General features: G+C 38.6%; 1 protein-coding gene across 5 annotated transcripts in view; it reads left to right on the top strand.

Moving 5' to 3' along the window:
* The first annotated feature begins 18 nt into the window (after positions 1-18).
* The window catches only part of Tgs1 (trimethylguanosine synthase 1), a 35,734-nt gene continuing 14,747 nt past the window's right edge, over positions 19-21,005 (top strand). For 2 of the 5 annotated variants that reach the window (XR_009592472.1, XM_021626459.2), the window contains exons 1-7: positions 19-275; positions 10,034-10,098; positions 11,682-11,839; positions 12,121-12,931; positions 15,259-15,376; positions 17,152-17,238; positions 19,379-19,553. Coding sequence is in view for 4 of the 5 variants with exons in the window: in XM_021626459.2 (XP_021482134.1) it covers positions 172-275; positions 10,034-10,098; positions 11,682-11,839; positions 12,121-12,931; positions 15,259-15,376; positions 17,152-17,238; positions 19,379-19,553 (1,518 nt within the window). In the remaining variant the exon portion in view is untranslated. Of the gene's footprint in view, positions 276-2,170; positions 2,253-5,717; positions 5,971-10,033; positions 10,099-11,681; positions 11,840-12,120; positions 12,932-15,258; positions 15,377-17,151; positions 17,239-19,378; positions 19,554-21,005 lie in introns of those variants that run through there. The other 3 variants (XM_060385927.1, XM_021626460.2, XM_060385928.1) reach the window with 3 other exon arrangements.

Consider the following 21,005-nt stretch of genomic DNA (forward strand, 5'->3'; position numbering starts at 1 on the left):
CGGTAGCCAGCGTAGCCGCTTCCTGTGACGCTCCTGGCGGGCTCCGGGCTCGAGCTTCCCCAGGCGCGTTCCGGCGGCCCGCTCGCGCGGCCGAGGGTTTTCTGTTTCCTGCAGCCGTGCAGAGGCCCAGCCACCACGCTGGGACGCGGGAGAGCGACCCCGGAGAACAAAATGTGTTGCGAGAAGTGGAACCACGTGGCCGAGATGCTGCTCTTCATTGAAGACCGCGAGGAGGAGTACAAGATCCTTTGCCTCTGCTCCCGGGCGTTTGTGGAGTAAGTCGCGGTTTTTATCCTTTGCTCGGGGAAAGTGGGTGTCGCCGAGGTCGAGTGAGGCGTTCCCGAAAGCCAGGATGACCTGCTCCTAGGGCGTGACGGAATGCTCTTCTACTGCTATTACTAAAAGGAAGGTTAATTCTGTTTTTGGTTTTTAAAATGTGGTGCCTTACATGTGTTGTTTACGTAAACGAAGGGCCAATCTCAAAAGTTGACTGACTCGGGTGAGGTGGCCCAGGCCGTAATCATACGCCTCAGAAGCAGAAGGATCACAAGTTCGAGACCAGCGTCCATCCACCAGTAAGCTAGAGGTGGAGGTGTGAAGTATAAACCAATACATACAGCATAATGAGGTGACGATTGAAAATAGAGCTCTTTTCAAACGGTAAAATCTTTTCCCACAAAAATTGACGCAATTCTAATTATTTGAGATAAAAGAATTAACTCTTTGAGGCAGTTTTAGAGAAAATGTTTCATGTTAAAAATTGCCTGAATCAAAAGAACCTTCTTGTAGTAAAACCATTGATAAGAAAATTAAAATTTAAGTTTGAAGGTATTTTTTTTCATTACGTGCTTGGGGAAGATACTGGAAAACTCCTAAAAAAATGTTAAATTTAATATAAAAAATACTGTCTTTATAGTCAGGTGTGCATTTAATTTAGTGAAGTTTTGTTTTGTGCTTTTATTAGATAGCCTGGTAGGCAATGGCATATAAGACAGAAGCAGGCTGAACTAAATTTACTTTCTAAGCAAAGGAGATCAGTACTTCACTAGGATAGCTGTTTGCAAAATTACTCAGATAACTGTGGATATGAGACAGAAATCTGAGGCACTTTGATATCAGTCTGGCAGGATAGATAGTGAAAGTCCTGAGGCCTTGGACAGAGAAAGAAACTCCCCCTTTCAGAGTCTTCTTGAAGTCTCTTGTCAGCTGAGAATCAAGAATACAATCTAGCATCCTTAACAAAATTTGCCTTGAAGGTGGCCTGAGTAAACATAACATGTAGAAACAGATGGAATAAGAGCAATAGGGTGGGTAGGGTAGTGTGCTCCTTTAATCCCAGCACCAGGGAAGAGGCAGGCGGATCTCTTGTGTTTGAGGCTAGCCTGGTCTACAAAGTGAGTCTAGAATAGACAGGGCTCTGTTAACACAGAAAAACCCATGTCTTGAAAAGCCGGGGGGAAGAAAAGTTGAAGTAGGGTGTTGAGATGGCTCGGACGTTTACCACCAGTACTGAGGACCCGAGTTCAATCCCCAGGACCCACATGGTAGAGAGAGAGAACCAACCCCAAAAACTTAAGACATGGTCTGACCAAAAGACCAAGTGACTCTGGCTGGCCTAAAACTGACTATGTAGATCAGGATGGCCTCATGGAGCTGTCTCTGCCTCCCAACACTAGGATTACTGCACCTTGCTATATGCAGTTTGGTTTGGTTTGGTTTGGTTTGGATTTTTGAGCCAGGGTTTCTCTGTGTATCTTTGGCTGTCCTGGACTCACTTTGTAGACCAGGCTGGCTATGTTTTGTTTTTTAAGAGAATGCTGAAATAACAATTAGCCATGCTTAAGCATAGCGTTTATGGTCTGACTAGTTCCCGTATATGAATCTGAAATTTTCTGGGAATGGCCCAGAAGCTGCTGTGTAATATATAAATTTCTTAGTGATCCCTTGAAGTAGAGCTCCAGAAGCCACCAGAAACATATGATTGATGTGTTCAAATGAAAAATGATCCCCAGAGATAGGCTCAGGTCTTTAAACACTTGGTCCCCAGTGGGTAGCACTGTCTGAGAAGATGGTACGTCCTTGCTACAGGAAGTAGGTAACTTGGGCAGATTTTAAAAGTTTATCATATTGCCCATTTCTAGTTTGCATTCTCTCTGCTTCATGTTTCCAGTTGAAGATGTTTCCTGTTCCAGTTGCCTGCTGCCATATGTCCCCTGCCATTATGGACCCTCCCTCTGGAACCGTAAGCCAAAGTAAACTCTTCCATAAGTTGCTTTCCGTCATGGTGCTTTTATCACAGCAACAGAAAGTAATTAGAACAGAAGTTGGTACCAGAAAATGAGCTGTTCATACAAAAACCTGGCCGTGTTGGGTTTGTTTTGTGAAGACTTTGGAACTTTGGACTAGAGGTTGGATGCTATAAGCAGAGCTTATCAGGCCATTCTAGTAGTAACCTGGAAGACAGTAGTATTGAGAATAAGACAGACTATAGAGACTGAAGAGAGAATTCAGGACCTGAATACTAACTTATCCATTCCTGTGATATATTTAGCAAAATCCAGCTGTTTTCTGCCCATGTCCTGAGAACTTACCTGAGGATTTGTTTCTTTTGCAGAGAAACTTTCAGGAGTACATGACATTGAGTCTCGTGTGATTGATTTCCCTTTTTGCGGGTCTGCAATGAAAAAGAGCAGTGGAGCAAAAAGAAATAAAAAGTGTACACTTTGGAGAGAAAAGAGCACTAGAAAGCTTATGCTACAGGCAGGGCATGTGCTGTAAGAGAGGCTGTTACATTAGTGAGATTAGCAGTTAGGGACAGCCCTCTACCCTGTACCAGAACAAAGAGAGGCATGCCGGGGGCTGCACCTAGCCAGCTCCAACTTGTGAAAAGAAAGGACTGAAGCTTTATGCTCCTAGAAAGCAAATGCACACAAAAACTGCTGCAGGTGTGATTTAAGGGACCCAAAATTTATCCCAACCTAGCAGCCAAAGCATTTTCTGTGTGGTCCTGGCTGTGCAGTCATGAAAGGTTCAACAGTGAGGGGCCCTGGATTCTTCCTGAATGCTTCCAGAGAGCCTCTGAGGGAGGCCCGGCAACATTTTACACAGCTGGAGCCTCTGCATGAAGGCCCTAAAGTGCCATTGCCTGTAGTTGTAAAAGTGAATCCTGAATGGAGATATCTGAATGAATATCTGAAAAAAGAATATTGAAAAGTGAATATCTGAATGGAGACCTCAAGATAATGAAGATGCAGAGCCATGAAATACCTGCCAAGGAGAGCTAAATTAAGGGTGTGAGAACAACCTGGGAGGGGTTTGTTCTGGCAGCGAAGGTGGAGGGACTGAGCCGCCAAAGCCCTTTGAAATTAAAGTTCCAGACATAGGACATAGAGCTGCAGAACTTGGTCTTGCTTTGGTTCAGCATTTCTTCGCTGTGCCCCATTCTTCTTTTCTGTACCACTATATGTTGTAAGTATGTAATTTGGTTTTTAATTTTACAGGGGCTTACCGTCAAGAGAGTCGTTTTGAGTTTGAGAATTCTAAAAACTGAACTATAGTTTAACTTCAAACTCTAAACGTTGGTTTCTGCTGAATGTGGATATTCATTCCATGTCATTCTAAACTTGGACCGTGGCTTTAGGGACAGTCCAGGCTTCTGCATCATCCTGTATGTTTTGACCCTGCCTACTTCTCCGACTCTGTCTCCTTTCTTAGTCTTTTCCTTTGGTTTCATAGGCTTTCCTTTACTGCCTCTAGACTTCACCTAGAATTCAAGTTAGCTAGGAGTGCTTTTTCCCAGTCACACTTACCCTGTTTGTTTCTTTTAGACCTCTTTCCAAGGCCATCTCCAAAGAAACCTCTGTGTCCGTAGAGAAAGGTTATGTCAGTCACAGTGGGGCAGAAAGTGCAGAAACAGCTCTGAGCTGTCACCTGCAGCAGCTGGAGGACTTCTTAGAGACAGCTACTTAGATGAAGACAGAATGTTAAACATCACATCAGAAAAAAAATAATCTTAGGAAGCTGAGTTGCAGATTAAGAGATTTTTTTTTTCTTTAACACAGAGGTAAGCATGAATGTTGATAGAAAGAATGCTTTTGAGAAAGAGACACACCTGTCTTGGGCTTCTCAAAAGTGTCCTGCTTGTGTCTTACACATTAGCTGTATTAGTTTTACTTTATTGTTGCTGTGACAAAACAACATGACCAAAAGCGACTTATGTGAGAGTTTATTTTGGCTTATGTTTCCAGAGGAAGGGTCCATGTCAGGAGAAACATGGCAGCAAGAAGCTGAAAGAATGCAGACTACAATGGGCAAGGCTGAGAACTTTAAGATCCTGCCCCCAATAATATACTTCCTCCAATAAGACTGCACCCCATTCCTAAACAGTGCCATCAACTGTGGACCGTTTTAAATACCTGAGCCTGTAGGGGACATCTATCATTTGAACCACCATTTTGTGGTTCCTATAAGCTCATGGCCTCTGTTATGCATGTAGATTCATATACTCATGTATGCGTGAGGAGGACAGAGGGGAATGCCTAATGCTTTCCTTTGTCTCTTTTGCTTGGCCTTAGTCCTTTCAGACAGGGTCTGCCACTGAAACCCGCAGCTTTCTAGTTAGGCTAGACCGACTGGCCAGTGAGCTCCTAAGATCTGTCTCTTGGAATTACAGGCATGCACAGTAAGGGTTTTTACCCCTGAAATGATCTCTTCATCTCTCTGCCCACCCTAACTTTGACAACAGGATTGTGGTGATGTGAATGAGAATTGCCCCATAGACTTGTATGTTTGAATTCAGTTAGTGGAACTGATTGGGAAGCATTAGGAGGTGTGTTCCTGGAGATGTGCTTTGAGGTTTCAAAAGCCCACATCAGGCCCAGTCAGTCTGTCTACACATCCCACATCCCATCTCCTTCCTGCTACCTGCTACCTTACATCCTGAGAATCAGGATGTAAAGCTCTCTAGCACCATTTTCATCTGCTTGCACCATTCTCTAGCATCATTCTCATCATGGTACTAAGCAAGCCCCCAATTAAATGCTTCGTTTTATGAGAGTTGCCTTTGTCATGGTCTCTTCAAAGGAAAGAATAGTAACTAAAATAAAGTGAACCTAGAACTTAACAATTCTACTATAAAGAGGTCAAAAAATTTAACACAATCCAACTAGTAGAAAGACATGTAAGATGAACAGACTCTTCTCAAAAGAGTAAATGCAGATTGTCAATAAATACATAAAAAAATGTTCATCACCCTTAGCTATCAAGGGAAATCTAAAATCCAAACTACATAGAGATTCCATCTCACCCTAGAATGATTGTCCCTAAAAAAACAAAGTCCTAGCAAATGTTTGTTAGGATTGAGTAAGAAAAGCCTTATGGGACTATTGGGTGGAATCATCCATTATGAAAATAAGTATGAAGGATCCTAAACTAAAACTAAAAATAGAAACTAAAAATAGAACAACCCAATAATTGAGATAGACCACTTCTACGAATAGACCTAAGGAGTCTTAGGAGTCTTAAGGAGTCTTAAGTCCACATACTAAGGAGATTCCTACTCATCGTATATATTGTAGGTAGCACTAGTCACAGTAACCAAGTACGATCTAGGTATCCATTAACAGATGAATGGATAAATAAACTAGTCTGTATATACAGTGGTATTTTATTAATCCATTAAGAACAATGAAATTGTCATTTGAAATAAACTGGATAATCATCTTAAGCAGAATAAGTTAAACTAGAAAGATATAACAAATTTTCTCTCACGTCATTTTTCTCTCTAGATTTCATATAATGTGTGCATATGTAGCATACACATGACATGAGAAATAAAATACGGAATATTTGGTGTATAAGTACAATATATGCACCAAATTACTGTGCCACAGTAGCATCCAGAGTGGAGTCTATTGGGGAAAAGAAAAGTGACTGGCAGAGGGAGAGGAACAAGAGATGATAATGGGGGAGGTGAGTATGGTCCCAGTTAATGGTATACTTGAAATCTATCACTGTATGATTATACTAATAAAGCTTTAAAAGAAAGAATTAAAATCCAGAAAATTTACTACTGACTCTTTATAATACTTATTAAACAGAAATAATAGAACCCCAGAAAAGAAAACTTGAAGCATGAGAATGAAATGGTTATATGAGTTTACCCCAGCGATCACATTACCATTTAAAAACTTATCTTTAGTAGTGTGAATGGTGGTTTGTTGAACAGCCACTCAAAACTTTGTTCAGGAAAGACATAAAATAGCCTTGATTGAGAAAGACAGCAGTAGATTGTAAGCCAGCATTGGTTTTATTTCAAGACCATGTCACAAAGCAATTTTTTAAATTAGAGACAGCAATAGAAAAGGGAGAAAAAAAGATTGGATTGAGAGGAGTATGTTAAGGGCAGAGCATAAAAGGAGTGGACCAGGGCTCAAGAGATGGCCCAGAGGTTAAGAGCACTGGCTGCTCTTCCAGAGGTCTTGAGTTTAATTCCCAGCAACCACATGGTAACTCATAACCATCTAAAATGAGATATGGTGCCCTCTGCTGCCCTGCAGGCACACATGCAGGCAGAACACTATATAAATAATAAATAAATCTTTTAAAAGGGGAAAAAAAAGAATGGACCAAAGGTAACTCAGTTCTTATGTTGCTACTTTTCTTTCATTGATAGAGGATTACTGGTTAATGAGGAGTTTTATTTGGGGACAGTGATATGAGTAGCAACAGTTTAATTTTGGTTTCTTTTTGGAAGAGTCTATGAAATACACAAGAATAGGTGATATAAATTTGATATATTAGCTTGGAGCCTTGAAGAAATTTGTGTTGGTCTTAAAAACCTGAGCCATTCATCAGAATTCAAAATATCTGTACTGTAAATATAAAATTGTGTGCTTAAGAGTAAAATGCTGAATTGGTACTTAATTGTTTTTGTTACAAAGTTGCTTAATGCTATAAAATGTATGTTTCAGTTTTTTTACAATCCACTTTTAGGTAATTTAAACTTACAAGAATAGTTTGTAGAAAATAACAGAAAGCTAAGGAATTGGCTTAGTTGGTAAAGTGCTTGCATGTGACACCTGAGTTCAACACCCAGAACCCACCTGAGTGGCAGGGCACAGTGGCCCACGGTTGTAATCTCTGTACTGAGAAGGCAGAGACACTTAGGTTTTTGGAGCTCACAGGCCAGACATCCTGGAGTACTTGGGGATATCTAGGCCACGAAGAGACTGTCTCAAAAAGAGACTGGATAGTGCCTAAGGAATGACCCCTGAGTTTAATCTGTCCTGTATGTACAACCACATACATATGTACACCCACACATGAACACAAATGAACCTATTCTCCAAACAACTCAATAAACATTATTTGTTCTAAGTCTTCTCCCCATCTATTTTGTTCTGTTTATGTATATGGGCATTATTAGCATGTCTTTTACCAAAGAGCAAGCTGCAAACATGTTTGTAAATAATAAGATCTATATTTCTCATAAATAGTAGTATTTTGCTGCATACTTACTGTAGTGAATTGAAATTCCTGTGGTGTGTGTGTGTGTGTTTTGTGCTTTCCCAACAATGTGTCTCTTTCCATTCTGTCGGATGATCCACAGAGAAAAAAATTTTTTGCAGGGGAGGGTGTGGTTAATTCTACAGTCAGTAATACAAGCTTAATCCCTAAATTGTTGAGGATCCTTGTCTAATGTCTTCAGTGGCAATTAAAAGTGGGGTCCTTTTATCCTGTAGGGTTACTGTTCCTGACCTGGCTTTATCTGATATTTCATTGGGAGTACTGTCAGATCATGCCTTAGCAGGATTGCTACATGATGTCATTCTCAACTCTGGCCATGATTCTCATCACTACTGACTGCCAGGGTTTCTTTGTTGTAATGGTTCCTCTTGTTTAAACCAATACTTTGTGGGAACATATTCCACTATGACATCTTAACAAGCCCAAAAGCTTAGTTTTAATTGACATTTTATGCTTCAAACTGCTATTTCTGAAGGTAGTGATTTATCAGTTAACATTTTATATGGGGTCCTTTTCCTTCTCTTTCTGTGTGCTCCTATTTGTTAAATTTTGTTAATGTTAGCCAGATTGTTTTCCTAAAACAGTCTTACTATGTATCCCAAGTTTGTCTCACCTCACACCTGTGATCTTGCTGCCTCAGCCCCCAGGGTAATGGGATTATAGGTGTGTGACACTCTAACTAGCCTGACATACATTCTTTTAGTTCATTGAGAGTTATAATCCACTGCCTTGGTTATTACTGCTTTTCATACCATTTTTAATGTTCCTAGTAGGAGACTTTTTAGGGTGGTTCTTGTTGCCTATCTGATGTATCTCACATTCCGTTGTAAGATAACCCAGATTTACCTTTCCAGTTTCTAGACTCACTTCTCCAAGGGGTGTTGGTTCTTTTAGTGGATAATAGTTCTTGTCTCGGGTTTCTTTTCTGTTGCTGTGATGAAAATTGTCCTAAAAATTGTGCAACTTGAGAAAGGGTTTATTCTAACTCTCCATTACAGGTTATAGTCCATCGTAGCAGCAGGAGCTTGAGAGAGCGGGTCACATTGAGGCCACAGTGAGAAGAAAAGAGCAATCGGAACACATACATGCTAGTACTCAGTCCTCACTTTATGCATTTTCACAATCTGGAATACCCAAGCTCAGACACATGCCAGGCAATGATGCCTACCTCTGTGAGTCAGTCTCCTTCATCAGTTAAAGCAATTAAGATAATCCCTTACAAACATTCTCAGAGGCCCTTCTTCCAGGGATTCTAAATGGTGTTAGATTGACAATTAAAGATAACCATCCCAGAACTTTAAAATCAAAAGCTATCTGCTCGTTGTATTTATTGTTCCTGTGTCTTTTCAATAGACAATTGTGCAGTATCCATACGAACTGTAGTACGTGTAGGAATATGTATTTGCATGTCTGTACACAGTCAGCATTTTAAACTTCTTGTATATTTCCTGTACCATGAGTTTATAATACTGAACCATTATGTTCTGAAATGACCTTTAACAAAGCAAATCTTAGGTCAGTCTTCCTCAGTCCATGTCCTTATTTGTTCATTGTAACCAAAATGGTAACTAAACTGACCTTGTCTCCACCTAATGTCTTTGTGACCCACATAGTTGGGTGCTGATAGACAAAACACTGATGCCTATGTGTGGCTCCCACTCCTTCCCTTGTTTCAATAAGCATCCCTTCAAAAACAGGTTAGGTCAAGCAGACAGAAATTTTATTTTGTAAAGTTTGTTAGGAGTTCACCAGAAATTTAGTGCTAGAGCCAGATATGGTGGCTTATGCCTATAATCCTAGTAGTTGGGATACTGAAGTAAGGGCAGGAGAGTATATGATATCTCAGGTTCAAGGCCAGATGTTGCTATTTGCTACATGGTGAGACCCTATCAAAGAAAATGGACAGGAGGGGCTAGTTTTAGCTACAATGTGTAGTACACTTCTATTAAATAAAGCCACACTTTCTTTATTTTAGGTTTATTTTAGTAGTGAAATGTCTAGTTATGGTAATTAAAAGGTTTAAAAATAGATGTGCAAAAGAAAAGTTGAATAAGAACATCATTATTCAGCCTTAGACATATCATGAGTACTTTGTCTACTGTGTAATAGATAATCCTGTTTGCAAATACATTACAGTATACATGTAGCTTTAAAAGTAGGTGAGCTCGACCTTTCCTTTATTGGTATATATTCAGATGATAACCTAATTGCTTGTGTGTAACAGAGAAAATCAGATTTTCCTCTCAATATCAAGGAGAAATTTCACTTAATTTTAATGATTAGTAATAAGTGCTTTCATGTGTCAAGAAATGCTATTTTATATATATTAACAATTTTTACAACTCCATGGGAAATGTTGCCTTAAATGGTGAAATAAAAAAAATTAACAGGTTGCGTCTCTATTTCTAATGTTTATAGTAGCTAATTTATGCACTATTAACACTTTCTTCTTTCCAGGTTTATAGTTCAGCTTATTCTAATGTGGATTATTTATTTTGCTTCACAGGGATCGAAAATTGTACAACTTGGGATTAAAAGGCTATTACATCAAAAGCAATGACACTAATACAGGTAATGTAGAGTAAGATATATATATATATATATATATATATACCCTTTTTTATAAAAATTAGTTGTACTACCATATTGCTGCTTATAATTTGTAGTAATGTATTATACTTGCTGGCATAAATGGTGAATGGCAAATAAACCTGTAATTGTAAACACTTCACACGCACAGAGAGAGAGATGCAGTTCTAGAATTTCTATCAAAGCTCATCTTTTTCCTGATCCATTGTCTACCATTTCTTCCTGACTTGTAGCCATTAGCCTGGAATTTGAAACTTTTTTAAAAGCCTTTTTTTTTCCCCTTTTGGTGATATTGGTGTTTTGCCTGCATGTATGTAAGTATACTGCAAGGATATAGTGCCCATAAAGGCCAGATAGACATCGAGTGGATCCCCTGAACTGTAACTACAGATGTTTATGAGCCACTAGGTGGGTGCTGGGAATCTAACCCTGGCCCTCTGGAAGAGCAGCCCGTCCACTGAGCCATGTCTGCAACCTGAATTTGAAGTTTTGAAAAGCACAGTGAAGTTTCGGTGCCAGATTTTTATAGTAAAGGTAGAGGGAGGGTGGAACCTGGGTGAACATGTACAGCCTATTGTCTGAAATGATAAGACATTGCAATCCTGTCTGAGTTCTCTTCCCAAACAAACAAAATTTGGTCTGTATTGCAACTTCTCTTTAGGCTCTCTCTGATTTTCCTAGCCTATTTATCTTGTTACTCAAAATGAACGCAACTACAGCATAGAGTTAAGACAACTCTGGTACATAATTGCCTTCGAAAGACTTTGATTTTCTCGAAGATAGGATAAGGCAAGGTTTCATACTGTGCTCTAAAGTAAGTTCTGTAGGCAGTAGGTCCCTACTGAACCTGAGAAACTGAGTTACCAGGACAAGACCACAAAGTTAGTTGAGTCATCTTCCTCATCCTATGCTCACCTGAGCTTTCATAATTTCACTGGGTGGAATAGTGAGTGGAATGCCCTTCACTTTTTAGATGGCTGTCTTTTTTCCTCATTTAAGAGCCTCTTTGGTATAATTTCATACATGAGGTTTCTTTATTGATGTCTATTTCTGTTGCCTGATCAAGAACTTGGAGAGCTTTTTTACTAAGAGGGACAGGGAGTAGGGGAGGTACTTTTTTTGTTTGTTTTTGTTTTTAAAGATAGCATAACCTTGTAACCTGTGTAACCTTGGCCGTCGTGAACTCACTTTGTAGATCACTATGCCCTCAAACTCACAGAGATCTGCCTGCCTCTGCCTCCTTGAGTTTAAAGCTGGGATTAAAGGCACCCACTACCATGATTGGCTATTTGCTTTGATTTTTGAGGCAGAGTCTCATATATTCTGGATCACCTGGAACTTCCTGTAAAGATGAGCTGGCTTCGAATTTTATTGTTTTTTTATATTAATCCATATTACCACCAATTCTTTTTGATTTAATTTTTTTTAACGTATATAAAAGTAGCATTAGTACAAGTATGGGCAAGTCATGGATGAGTTCTGGATCTCAGGTTCTTTAAAATGAGGATGAGAAAACCTGCCTTTGCATTTTTCTCTACAATGAAGCTAACAAATGCTGTCTGTAGGAGACCAAGCTACAGAAGAGGAGGAAGATGGTCATTCCCATAGCACTGCAGAATCACACAGCCCAGATGAAAGTGAACTTGATTCTGAGGCCAAACTCATGAGAAGTATGGGATTGCCAATTCAGTTTGGTAGAGTGTCTGCACATGAAAGTTTTGAGGTATTAATCTACTCTTACTATTTCTTATTTTTCATAAAACAATATAAAGAATTATATTTTTATTTATAATAAAATTCATTCATGGTTAGAACACTTTACTCATTTATATATTATAACTAAGCTGCAAGTTGGGATATGTTCCACATGTAACTTTTCTTCTGTTGAGTACTTGTAAGAGTCACTTCCTTGTGTATTGAACACCCACACTGGGAGTTTGGGTATGGTTTTGGTCATGCTAATCTTCAAACAGATTCAGACTTGATACCATTTATCTGATTCAGGCGTCTATGAATACAAGAAATAAAGTAAAGCAAAAAAGAAGAAAACACCGAAAGAAGTACTTAGATAAAATGGTGTTGGAATCTTGGAGAAATGACTATGAAGAAGATGACCTGTTAGCTTCAGATGATCCATCTTCAGTTGAACACTGTGAGGACAACAGAATATGTGAAATTCAGAGGGAAACAAATACTGAAGCAGAAGGCCTTCCTGTTGACAGTACAGTGTCACCAAAGCTAGAGGTCACAGAGAATTGGGAGAAGTATTGGAGTGAGTATGGAGAAGGGCTGTTGTGGCAAAGCTGGCAGGAAAAATACCCAGATCATACCCAGTCTTCTGAGCCTTGGAACCTTCCTGATACGAAGGAAGAATGGGAGCAACACTATAGTCAGATATATTGGTATTATTTGGAACAGTTTCAGTATTGGGAAGCTCAGGGTTGGACTTTTGCTGCCTCGCAAAACAGTGAGATAGATGTTAGTGCATCTCAAGCAGAGGTTGACAGGAAAGATACTAGCAGCGTGAAAGTGGATTTAACGTCTTTTTCATCTTCAACTAACACAGTTGAAGATGAAAGTCCTAGTTCAAATGATAAAGACCATAATGAAATTATTGCTGGAATTAATAGCATAGTTCTGACTTCAGAAGAAGTAGAACAGAGTGAGTTAGATTCCTCTGTGCACTGTGACAAGCTGCTGAGTGAACCAAGCAGTGGGAAAGAGTGCCCTGCCTCTGGAGGAAGTAACTCCTGTAATGGAACACCTAAGGAAAGTGACGGATCTGGGAACAGAAACACGGATCAACCAGCTCAAGGTAGGATTACCCAGATTTATTCAGTCAAGTAATGGTTATCAAAGAACCTCCTTAACACATTAATGAAAGCGTGCTATCTTAATTCTATATCACAAATAGTATATTGATTACCCATCTATATTAGTAAGATTTGAACTTTATCCTCAGAAATAATCCTTCCATCTGTATATCTGTAGCCAGTAAAGACAAACTTGAAAATATCTTGGGAATCTACTTTACAGTAAATTTACAGTTTTCCAGAACAAATGAATTAGAATTGGAAGCAAGCATTTGACAGGAAAATGTGTTGCTTATCTTAGATTGCTTGTCTTCTCATTTAGAAATTTGAGGTTGTATTAAGACATGATCACATAACCAGGCTGTCTTGGAATTTATGATCATCTAGAAATTTGATGAGTTGTGTAGCTGTTCTATTTCTCTTTTCTCTGTACTGTTACAGTCTTACTCCTTTCTGTTTTGATACTCATTCTTTCTTATTTAGTCTGGTACTCTTCTGTGTATTCATGATGCATCTGTCTTGGTATCATTCCTATTGCTATGATAAAATACAACTTTGTGTTGCTGACAGAACTACCTTAAGGAAGAGAGGTTTTGGGTTTGTTTTATCTCTCAGTTGACGAAAGGTTTTGGACCCCGTGACATGGAATTTAAGGCATCAAGACATTGAAGCAGCTGGTCTTACTTCAGCTGCAGCCAGGAAGAAATGTATGTTCATAGTCAGCTCGTACTTTATATGCAGTCCAGGCCCAAGCCCAGGAAATGGTGCCACCCAGCTTTTAACCCTGCCCCTGACAGATTTCCTATTTAAGAAAATTCCCCAAAGGTGTCCTTCGAGGCCTGTCTCCTAGGTCACTCCAGATCCTGCCAAGTTGACAGTGGACACTCACCATCACAGATTCTCTACTTATTAAAACAAAAGTTTGCAATATATTGGTCAGTATATTAGGCTGTGTTTCTGCCTTATAGTATCCTTTTTATTCTTTTCCCTAGTTCTACTTTTTTTTCCTTTTCAAACACAGTAAAACTTCTCAGTCTCTGCCTTCTATTGTCTGCCCTTTAGTTATAAATATATGTTGATTGGTTGTGATTTGCTCCTTTGTGTCATCCTTCAAGATCAGTGAGGATTTAAAGTTTTAACATACTTTAACATACTTTTCTTTTCCCATTAAGATGAAAACATAAAGTCTATGTTACATTTCCATGTATGAGTGCGCTTTCCAATTCTTGTCACGGATACTCTCCAGTCTCTCCCTGTTTCCCCACTCCAGAGGCAGTGGGATCTGGGAAAATGGAGCCAATAAATGAAATGTACTAAAGTCTTGTGCAATGACCAACTTTATTCACAGCATCAGATAATTTATACTCTGAGGGATAAGAAGAGTCACTCAAGTAAATTGTATAATCACAAGCATAAGCCACACATGGCAAAATCTTTTTTCTCTAAAGGCATAAACAGATAATGATAGCCACTTGTAATGAGCAATCTGAAGTAAACTTACTCCTCTCCACTATACCCGGGAGGGGCATAGAAACACATTCCAAGAACAAATCTGTTCTTCTTTTGAAAAAACTGAGATCACAAGACTCTTTGTCTTTTTTTTTTTTTTTTGAGTTTTCTCACAAGCACACAATTTTCCTCACACTGCTCTATTCTTAGAACATGTTCTCACATGTTGCTACCTTAACAAGTGTGCCTTACAGCGTCAGTGAGATGGCTCAGCAGGTAAAGGTACTTGTCTGACAGCCTGAGTTTAATCTCTAGAACCCACCTGGTAGAAGAGAGACCTGCTCCCACAGGTTATCCTGTGACCTGAAACTCGGGTCATGGCACGCCAACTCGCCATCCATACCACACAGATTAATTGATTTAAAAGAAGAAAAGAATGTGCCTGCCAGCAGTTAACAGTTACCAGAAAGGTGACACTGTACCCTGCAGGATACTTTATATGTATCTGGACAAACTAGTTTCATTTTGCTTTTTAAAGCATAGTTGTGCTTCATTTACATAGGAGATGAGGTTCTGAAAGGTTTATTATGGGGTGATTTCACTGCTTTGCATACATCAGAGGACACTGAAATTTAAAGTTAAATTGTGATAATATCTTATGAGACCACTATTGAATGTTCAAATATGCAGTGACATCCTTGACCAAAACATTATTATATAACATGTTACTATACGATTACATCATGAGATCTTAAATCTTATAGCATATAATTAATTGCCTTTGAAAATAATAGAAAAGTTGCCACACCTCAGGGAAAATCCACTGTGTTCTCTCTCTCTCTCTCTCTCTCTCTCTCTCTCTCTCTCTTTCTCTCTTTAGAGTTTCAGGAGTCTTCAGGAACAAATACAAATAAAGAAAGACCACACTCCAACAGGACTGATGGAAATGAGAGTGAAGATGATCCACCTGAGCATAAGCCCAGCAAAGTGAAGAGAAGGTAAGGTGCATATTACTTAGCCTGGTAGCACTATACTGTAAGGAAAAGAGGAATCTATTAGTAAGACTTTTAGACCCAGAGTCATATCCTAAGTCTATTACTCAGAAACCCTAAATAAAATTTAGTTCCCCGTCTACAAAATGCGACTGATAGTAATTTTTGTGATATCATTAGGTTGACTGGAACTGTCTCACGTATATGACAGTAACTATTAATGAAGTACATGCAAGTAGTGATTAGATAACAGCCCACCCTGCACATGCAGTTGAACTTCTTTCTTATATATATGTTAACCTATTTCTGAAATAGACTTCAATCAAATGTTCTTATTGAAAGCATAGGAATGCCGAGACAAAGGTAAGTTCTTTTCTTGGGTACTTACAAAAAGATCTTTATAGCAAAGATAACTTTACCCAAGACACTGCTCTTTCTGTTTACCACCTATACAATACAGTGTAGAATAATGTAAAGTCAAATGTGCCCCAAGTGCTGAAACTGGAGCAGTAGGTGGAGATATTTCTTTGTAGTGTTCCACATCAGACTTTTTTGTCTTCCATGCAGCATCTAGATAAATGATAAGCAAATTCTGAAGTGTCAGTAACGTAGTCCATAAAAGTATGCCCTGCTACTGCTACATTGGCTGTATGTAGGAAACTTTTCTTATTAATTGCCCCACAGTGTATTACAAGTCTTTAGAGGCAAAGGGATGTATGCTCATATTCCTAGGATTTAGTAGGCACTCAAAATACTTAGTGAGTTTGGCTTACTTGGAAAGACAAACTTTCCAAGTGCTATTTCCCTTCTTGCTTGAAGTCTGTCTGGGACACCATCTGAGGTGCTCCTCTCCCCAGTTAAACCTCTAAGAAAACCCTCACCAATATAGCCAAAGGTGTGTTTTTCAGATGTTCTAAGTCTGATCAAGTTGATGGTAAAGACTAACCAATCCCAGTGCCTATTTGGTAGATTCTCCTAGGTTATCACAGCTTTTTTTTAAAGAGTTGTTTTCTTATTGCTGGTTTGTTTATATTCTGAGGGTAGTATATGAGGTGCCCAAAGGGGCCAGAAGTAAGGATCAGATCCCTTGGTGCTGGAGTTACAGGTGAGCCACTCAGTGTGAGTGCTGGGAACCAAACTCTGGGCTTCTGAAAGCACTTTAAGTACTCTTAACTTCAGCCATCTTTTCAGCCCCCATAACTTACTCTTCTTAGTAACATTTCTTTTGCAAAAAATGTTTGGTCTGATTGTTACTTCTCAAATGTTTCCTTTTATGGAGACCTCTAGAGAAATTACTCCAGAAAATTAATTTTGGCCTTCAGCCAAGATTCCATATAGAAATTCATATTTACACCATCTTCAGTAATAGAGGTAGAATACTCTGAGAGTTTAAGATTAGGGGCTGGAGGATGGCTCAGCAGTTAAGAGCATTTGCTGCTTTTCTACAGGAACTGAGTTTGGTTCCAAGCACCCATGTCAGACAGCTCACTGTAACTCCAGCTCTAGAGGCTCTGAGGCCTTTCTTTTGGCCTCTGCTGGCACCAGTATTCACATGCAATTACACACAGATAAAAGACACACATACATATAATTTAAGTTAAAATCTTTAAATTAAAAAAGTATGAATGCTTGCCAGAATGTTTCAAACACTGCTGAGAACATTAAGTTATCCAAAAAATCCTGATTGAAGTACTTTGTCTCCATTCTTTATGGTTTTATATGATACCGTTCACACTGAAAGTTGTGGCTTATTATTGTTTCCTTTTCTCTGTTTGTTTTAGTCATGAATTAGACATCGATGAAAATCCAGATTCAGAAGTCGATGACAGTGGTTTTCTTCTAGGATTCAAGCATGGCTCAGGACAAAAGTAAGAGCTGTCAACTTCTAGAAATCCTAATAACTTCAACTACCTTCAATCTCTTTGGCATTCATATAGCTAATCTGTAATACTGTATTTGCAAATAATAAAACACCCACTTCTCTTGTTAGTAAGACTTAATAGTAGAAATCATACTGTATTTACAGTGTATTTCCTATACTAACTCAGTTATACCTAGTAGCAGCCAAATGTTACTCCAGTCTATTTCACAGATAAAGCAGCTGTAAGTCACAGACATTTTGACCTAGTCCAGATCACATTCAAAGAGAGAAGGTTTAAGCTCAGATCTTAGAACTTCAAATTATAATCTGCACCTGGCATCTCTTTACGCCTTTGTACTTCTAAAGATTAGAAGATGTGAAAATTCAAATGTTTCACAACTAGGTACACAGATTACTTCCTTGTTTAGAAGTCAACTAATGTAGGCTGCATACTTCACAGTGTGCTTTTCTCAGCAGTATGCTGTGAATTCCCTTTCTTGTTGGCACACACAGCACTTACCTAATCCTTTCAATGAAAGTTTCTATTTATTTCTCCACGCTCATTAACAATATCTGGGTTGTTTCCTAAGATCTAAGTATAATGTCTGTTATGCTGTATCCTATTTATTCTGTCCCACTCCTGATGGGGTAGTCAATACATTGAATGGAGATACTAAAAATTGTTCAACCATTTGCCTTTTAAATGGTCTATGGCTTTTTTCTGGTACATAAAGCAGCTATGAACATTTGTGTGTAGAGACCTGTTTTCTCAGATTAAGTACCCAAGTTTTAAAACGAAATATGAATGAATAGATAACTATCCAAGAGTAAATGGTAATTTCATGTCATGACAGGAAGATTGAACTGAGTGAATAAAACAGCCTTAGTATGTACTGTCAGTTTAGTCCGTTGTTTTTTTTTTTGTGTGTGTGTTTCTAAACACTCAGACATTATGTCCTAGTAATCTGTGTGTTAGCAAATTAAATAAGCTGTGCATCATGAATTTAGCAAGAAAAGAAAATGAGATCTGCCTCATGATTAATGTATAAATTGACACCAGATTAGTTCAGGAGTTCATGCTTATAATTAAAATTCTATAAATGGCTTTTAAAGTCACCTACTTAGGTACCTAAAGACAATAGTGGTTTGTATAATCATTTTAGGCTGAGGAGGATAGAGTTTAACAGTATATATCAAATCTATTGACATTGTTGGCGACATTAATTTTAGCTGTTTGGCTCTTGGTAGAATACACTCATGGAGGTAAATTTCATTGCTTGGGAATTATCTTTTGTCTTTTATTTAGAAATAGTATTCTACTTAAAGAGAAAGATAAGTTTTATTATTATTGTAACCTGGCTCAAAGAAAAATGAGAAGGACCTTGAAAACTTTACAACAGACAGATAAAATCAGATGATTAGATCAGATTTGCTCCAAATTAAGCATTCAGTGACCATTCTTAACCTTAATTTGAATATGTCCTGATATGTTTAAGGTCTTTGTCATCACTCTAAGAAAAATTTCCCTAACAAGGAAAAATGTTTTTGTTATTCCTCTTTATTGCAGTCTGCTACATAATTTCTACTTTCTAAATTACACTAGAAATGTGTGTTAGTTGTGATGGTGCACATTTGTAATCCCAGCACTCAAAAATCTGAGGTAGGAGAATCAAGAATTTAAGGCAAACCTGGGCTACATGGTATAATCCTTTCTCAAATAGGAAAAAATAACCTTCTAGTCTCATCATTGGTATTTCATTTTTGCTTCTGGTATTTTGTTTTGGTGGTGGTAGTGGTGTTTTGGGGTTTATTTGTTTGGTTTTTGGTTTTTCGAGACAGAGTTTCTCTGTGTAGCTCTAGCTGTCCTGGAATTCTCTGTAGACCAGGCTGTTCTCAAACTCAGAAATCTGCTTTCATGTTTGCCTTTAAATTCTCATAAAAACTAGATTCTAAATTCTTCTACAGATATTGTGTGGTTTCATCATTTTCAAAATTTATTAGGGTTAAATGGTAGCTATAACTAGCAAATACTAGTAAAAACTACTTGGGGGTTTTTGGTGTTTGGGGTTTTTTGTTTTGTTTATTTTTCCTCTATGGGGAAATTTTTGTAGAACTTAACATGACTCACTTTTCTTGGTTTGATCCAGATATGGTGGAATTCCAAATTTTAGTCATCGACGGGTCAGGTATCTAGAGAAGAACGTGAAAAACAAGTCAAAGTACCTGGATATGCGCAAGCGGATGACTGTGAAAAACAAGCACGTGCTGTTCACCGAGGAGCCTGGAAAACCACTTCTCAAGAAGAGTAAAGTGCGGAGTAAGGTGGGCACAAGCTTGCCTTCAGCTGAGACAGAATCACAGTTCACCACTTGCCTCCTTAAAGTTGTGTTCAAATGGCAAGTCTCACGCTCCAAGATTGAAGGATACCTCAAATTATTTTCTACTAGCTTTACCAATTTGAGGGTGGGGGGGAAGGAAATTGAGGTAATGTGAAGAAAAGAATGTTTGAAAACTAAAAAGGTAGAGCATCTAAGAAGGTAAGACAGATCATTTTGCCCATGTACCACAGACAAAATTTAAAGGGAATTTTCTTAACCTTTTTCACACAAAGGAGGATCCTAGTATAGATTCTGATGTGGTTTTAGACTACAAGTCTGATTCTGAGCTCATCCAAAGATTGATCACACTTTGAAAAATAAACTTGACCCGAGAGTGTAAAGTACAGGCACAATTTATACATTCGCACTGTACCCTGATAGTTGCAAGACTCCTCTTGGACTTTGCTTTCAAGAAATGGGAAGCAAATGTATTAGAGTATCCTTTGATTGGGTGAGTTATCCTACTAAGGATGGAGCATTTCTGAGGAGCAGAGCCTTCCTTCATTGAGGTTGCCACCAGCTCCCTTTAAGGACAGGGAACACAATCTCAGGCTTCTGAAGGACTGTGTTGTACCATCACTTACTTTCTGACTTAAGCATTCTGGCAAAACATGCTATGAATTGATAGGTAGTTTCTTTGTTTCTTTCTTTCAGATTGGTTAAGGCTGATGATCTTTTCATGAATACTTTAGTGGTCCTTTTTTTTAACATATGAAATAGACTTCCTAGGGTCAGTCTTTTAAGACTTTTTGTAATGTATTGGTAGTAATACTTCCCTTATATTTACCTATGGATGAATAAAGAAACAGGTGTATATAATGGCTGCGATGTCCTTAGTTCTCTTGGGTGCAGATAAGTGGCCCTTCTCAGTGTGAGGTTTAGTTTATCATTTGTGTGCCACTCCTTGAAATTTCCTTATCCTGAAAGTTCATTGTACAGCAAATGCAAGGAATTACCTCATCCAACCTTGGGCTACTGACCATCGTAGCAAATACACTTATTTTGTTAGAACTTACCAGCTCTGCTGTTCTTACTTATTCTGAGATAGCTCTGATTTGAGTTTTGTTTTATGTTTAGGTTTATTTATGTTTCTGAGTTTTTTGCATATATGTGCATGTTTACCGTGTGTATACATACCTGTGTAGACTAGAAGGCAGGAGATCCCGTGGGACTGGAGTTAGGAACTGCCATGTGGGTGCTGGCAACAGAACCAAGTCCTCTGCAAGAGCGGTGTATGTTCTGACTGGCTGAGCTATCTGCAGCCTTCACCTATCTTTCTGGTACCTTCCGATTTTATTTTAAGGACAAATTGGCACTCTTCTGTTGACGCCGTGTAACTTCTTTTAAAGGAATTCTTAAGGTTATAGGATGCTCTCCTAAATTCCAGATCGCCCAG

The sequence above is a fragment of the Meriones unguiculatus genome, chromosome 6, assembly GCF_030254825.1.
Source record: "Meriones unguiculatus strain TT.TT164.6M chromosome 6, Bangor_MerUng_6.1, whole genome shotgun sequence".
Lineage (NCBI taxonomy): Eukaryota > Metazoa > Chordata > Mammalia > Rodentia > Muridae > Meriones > Meriones unguiculatus.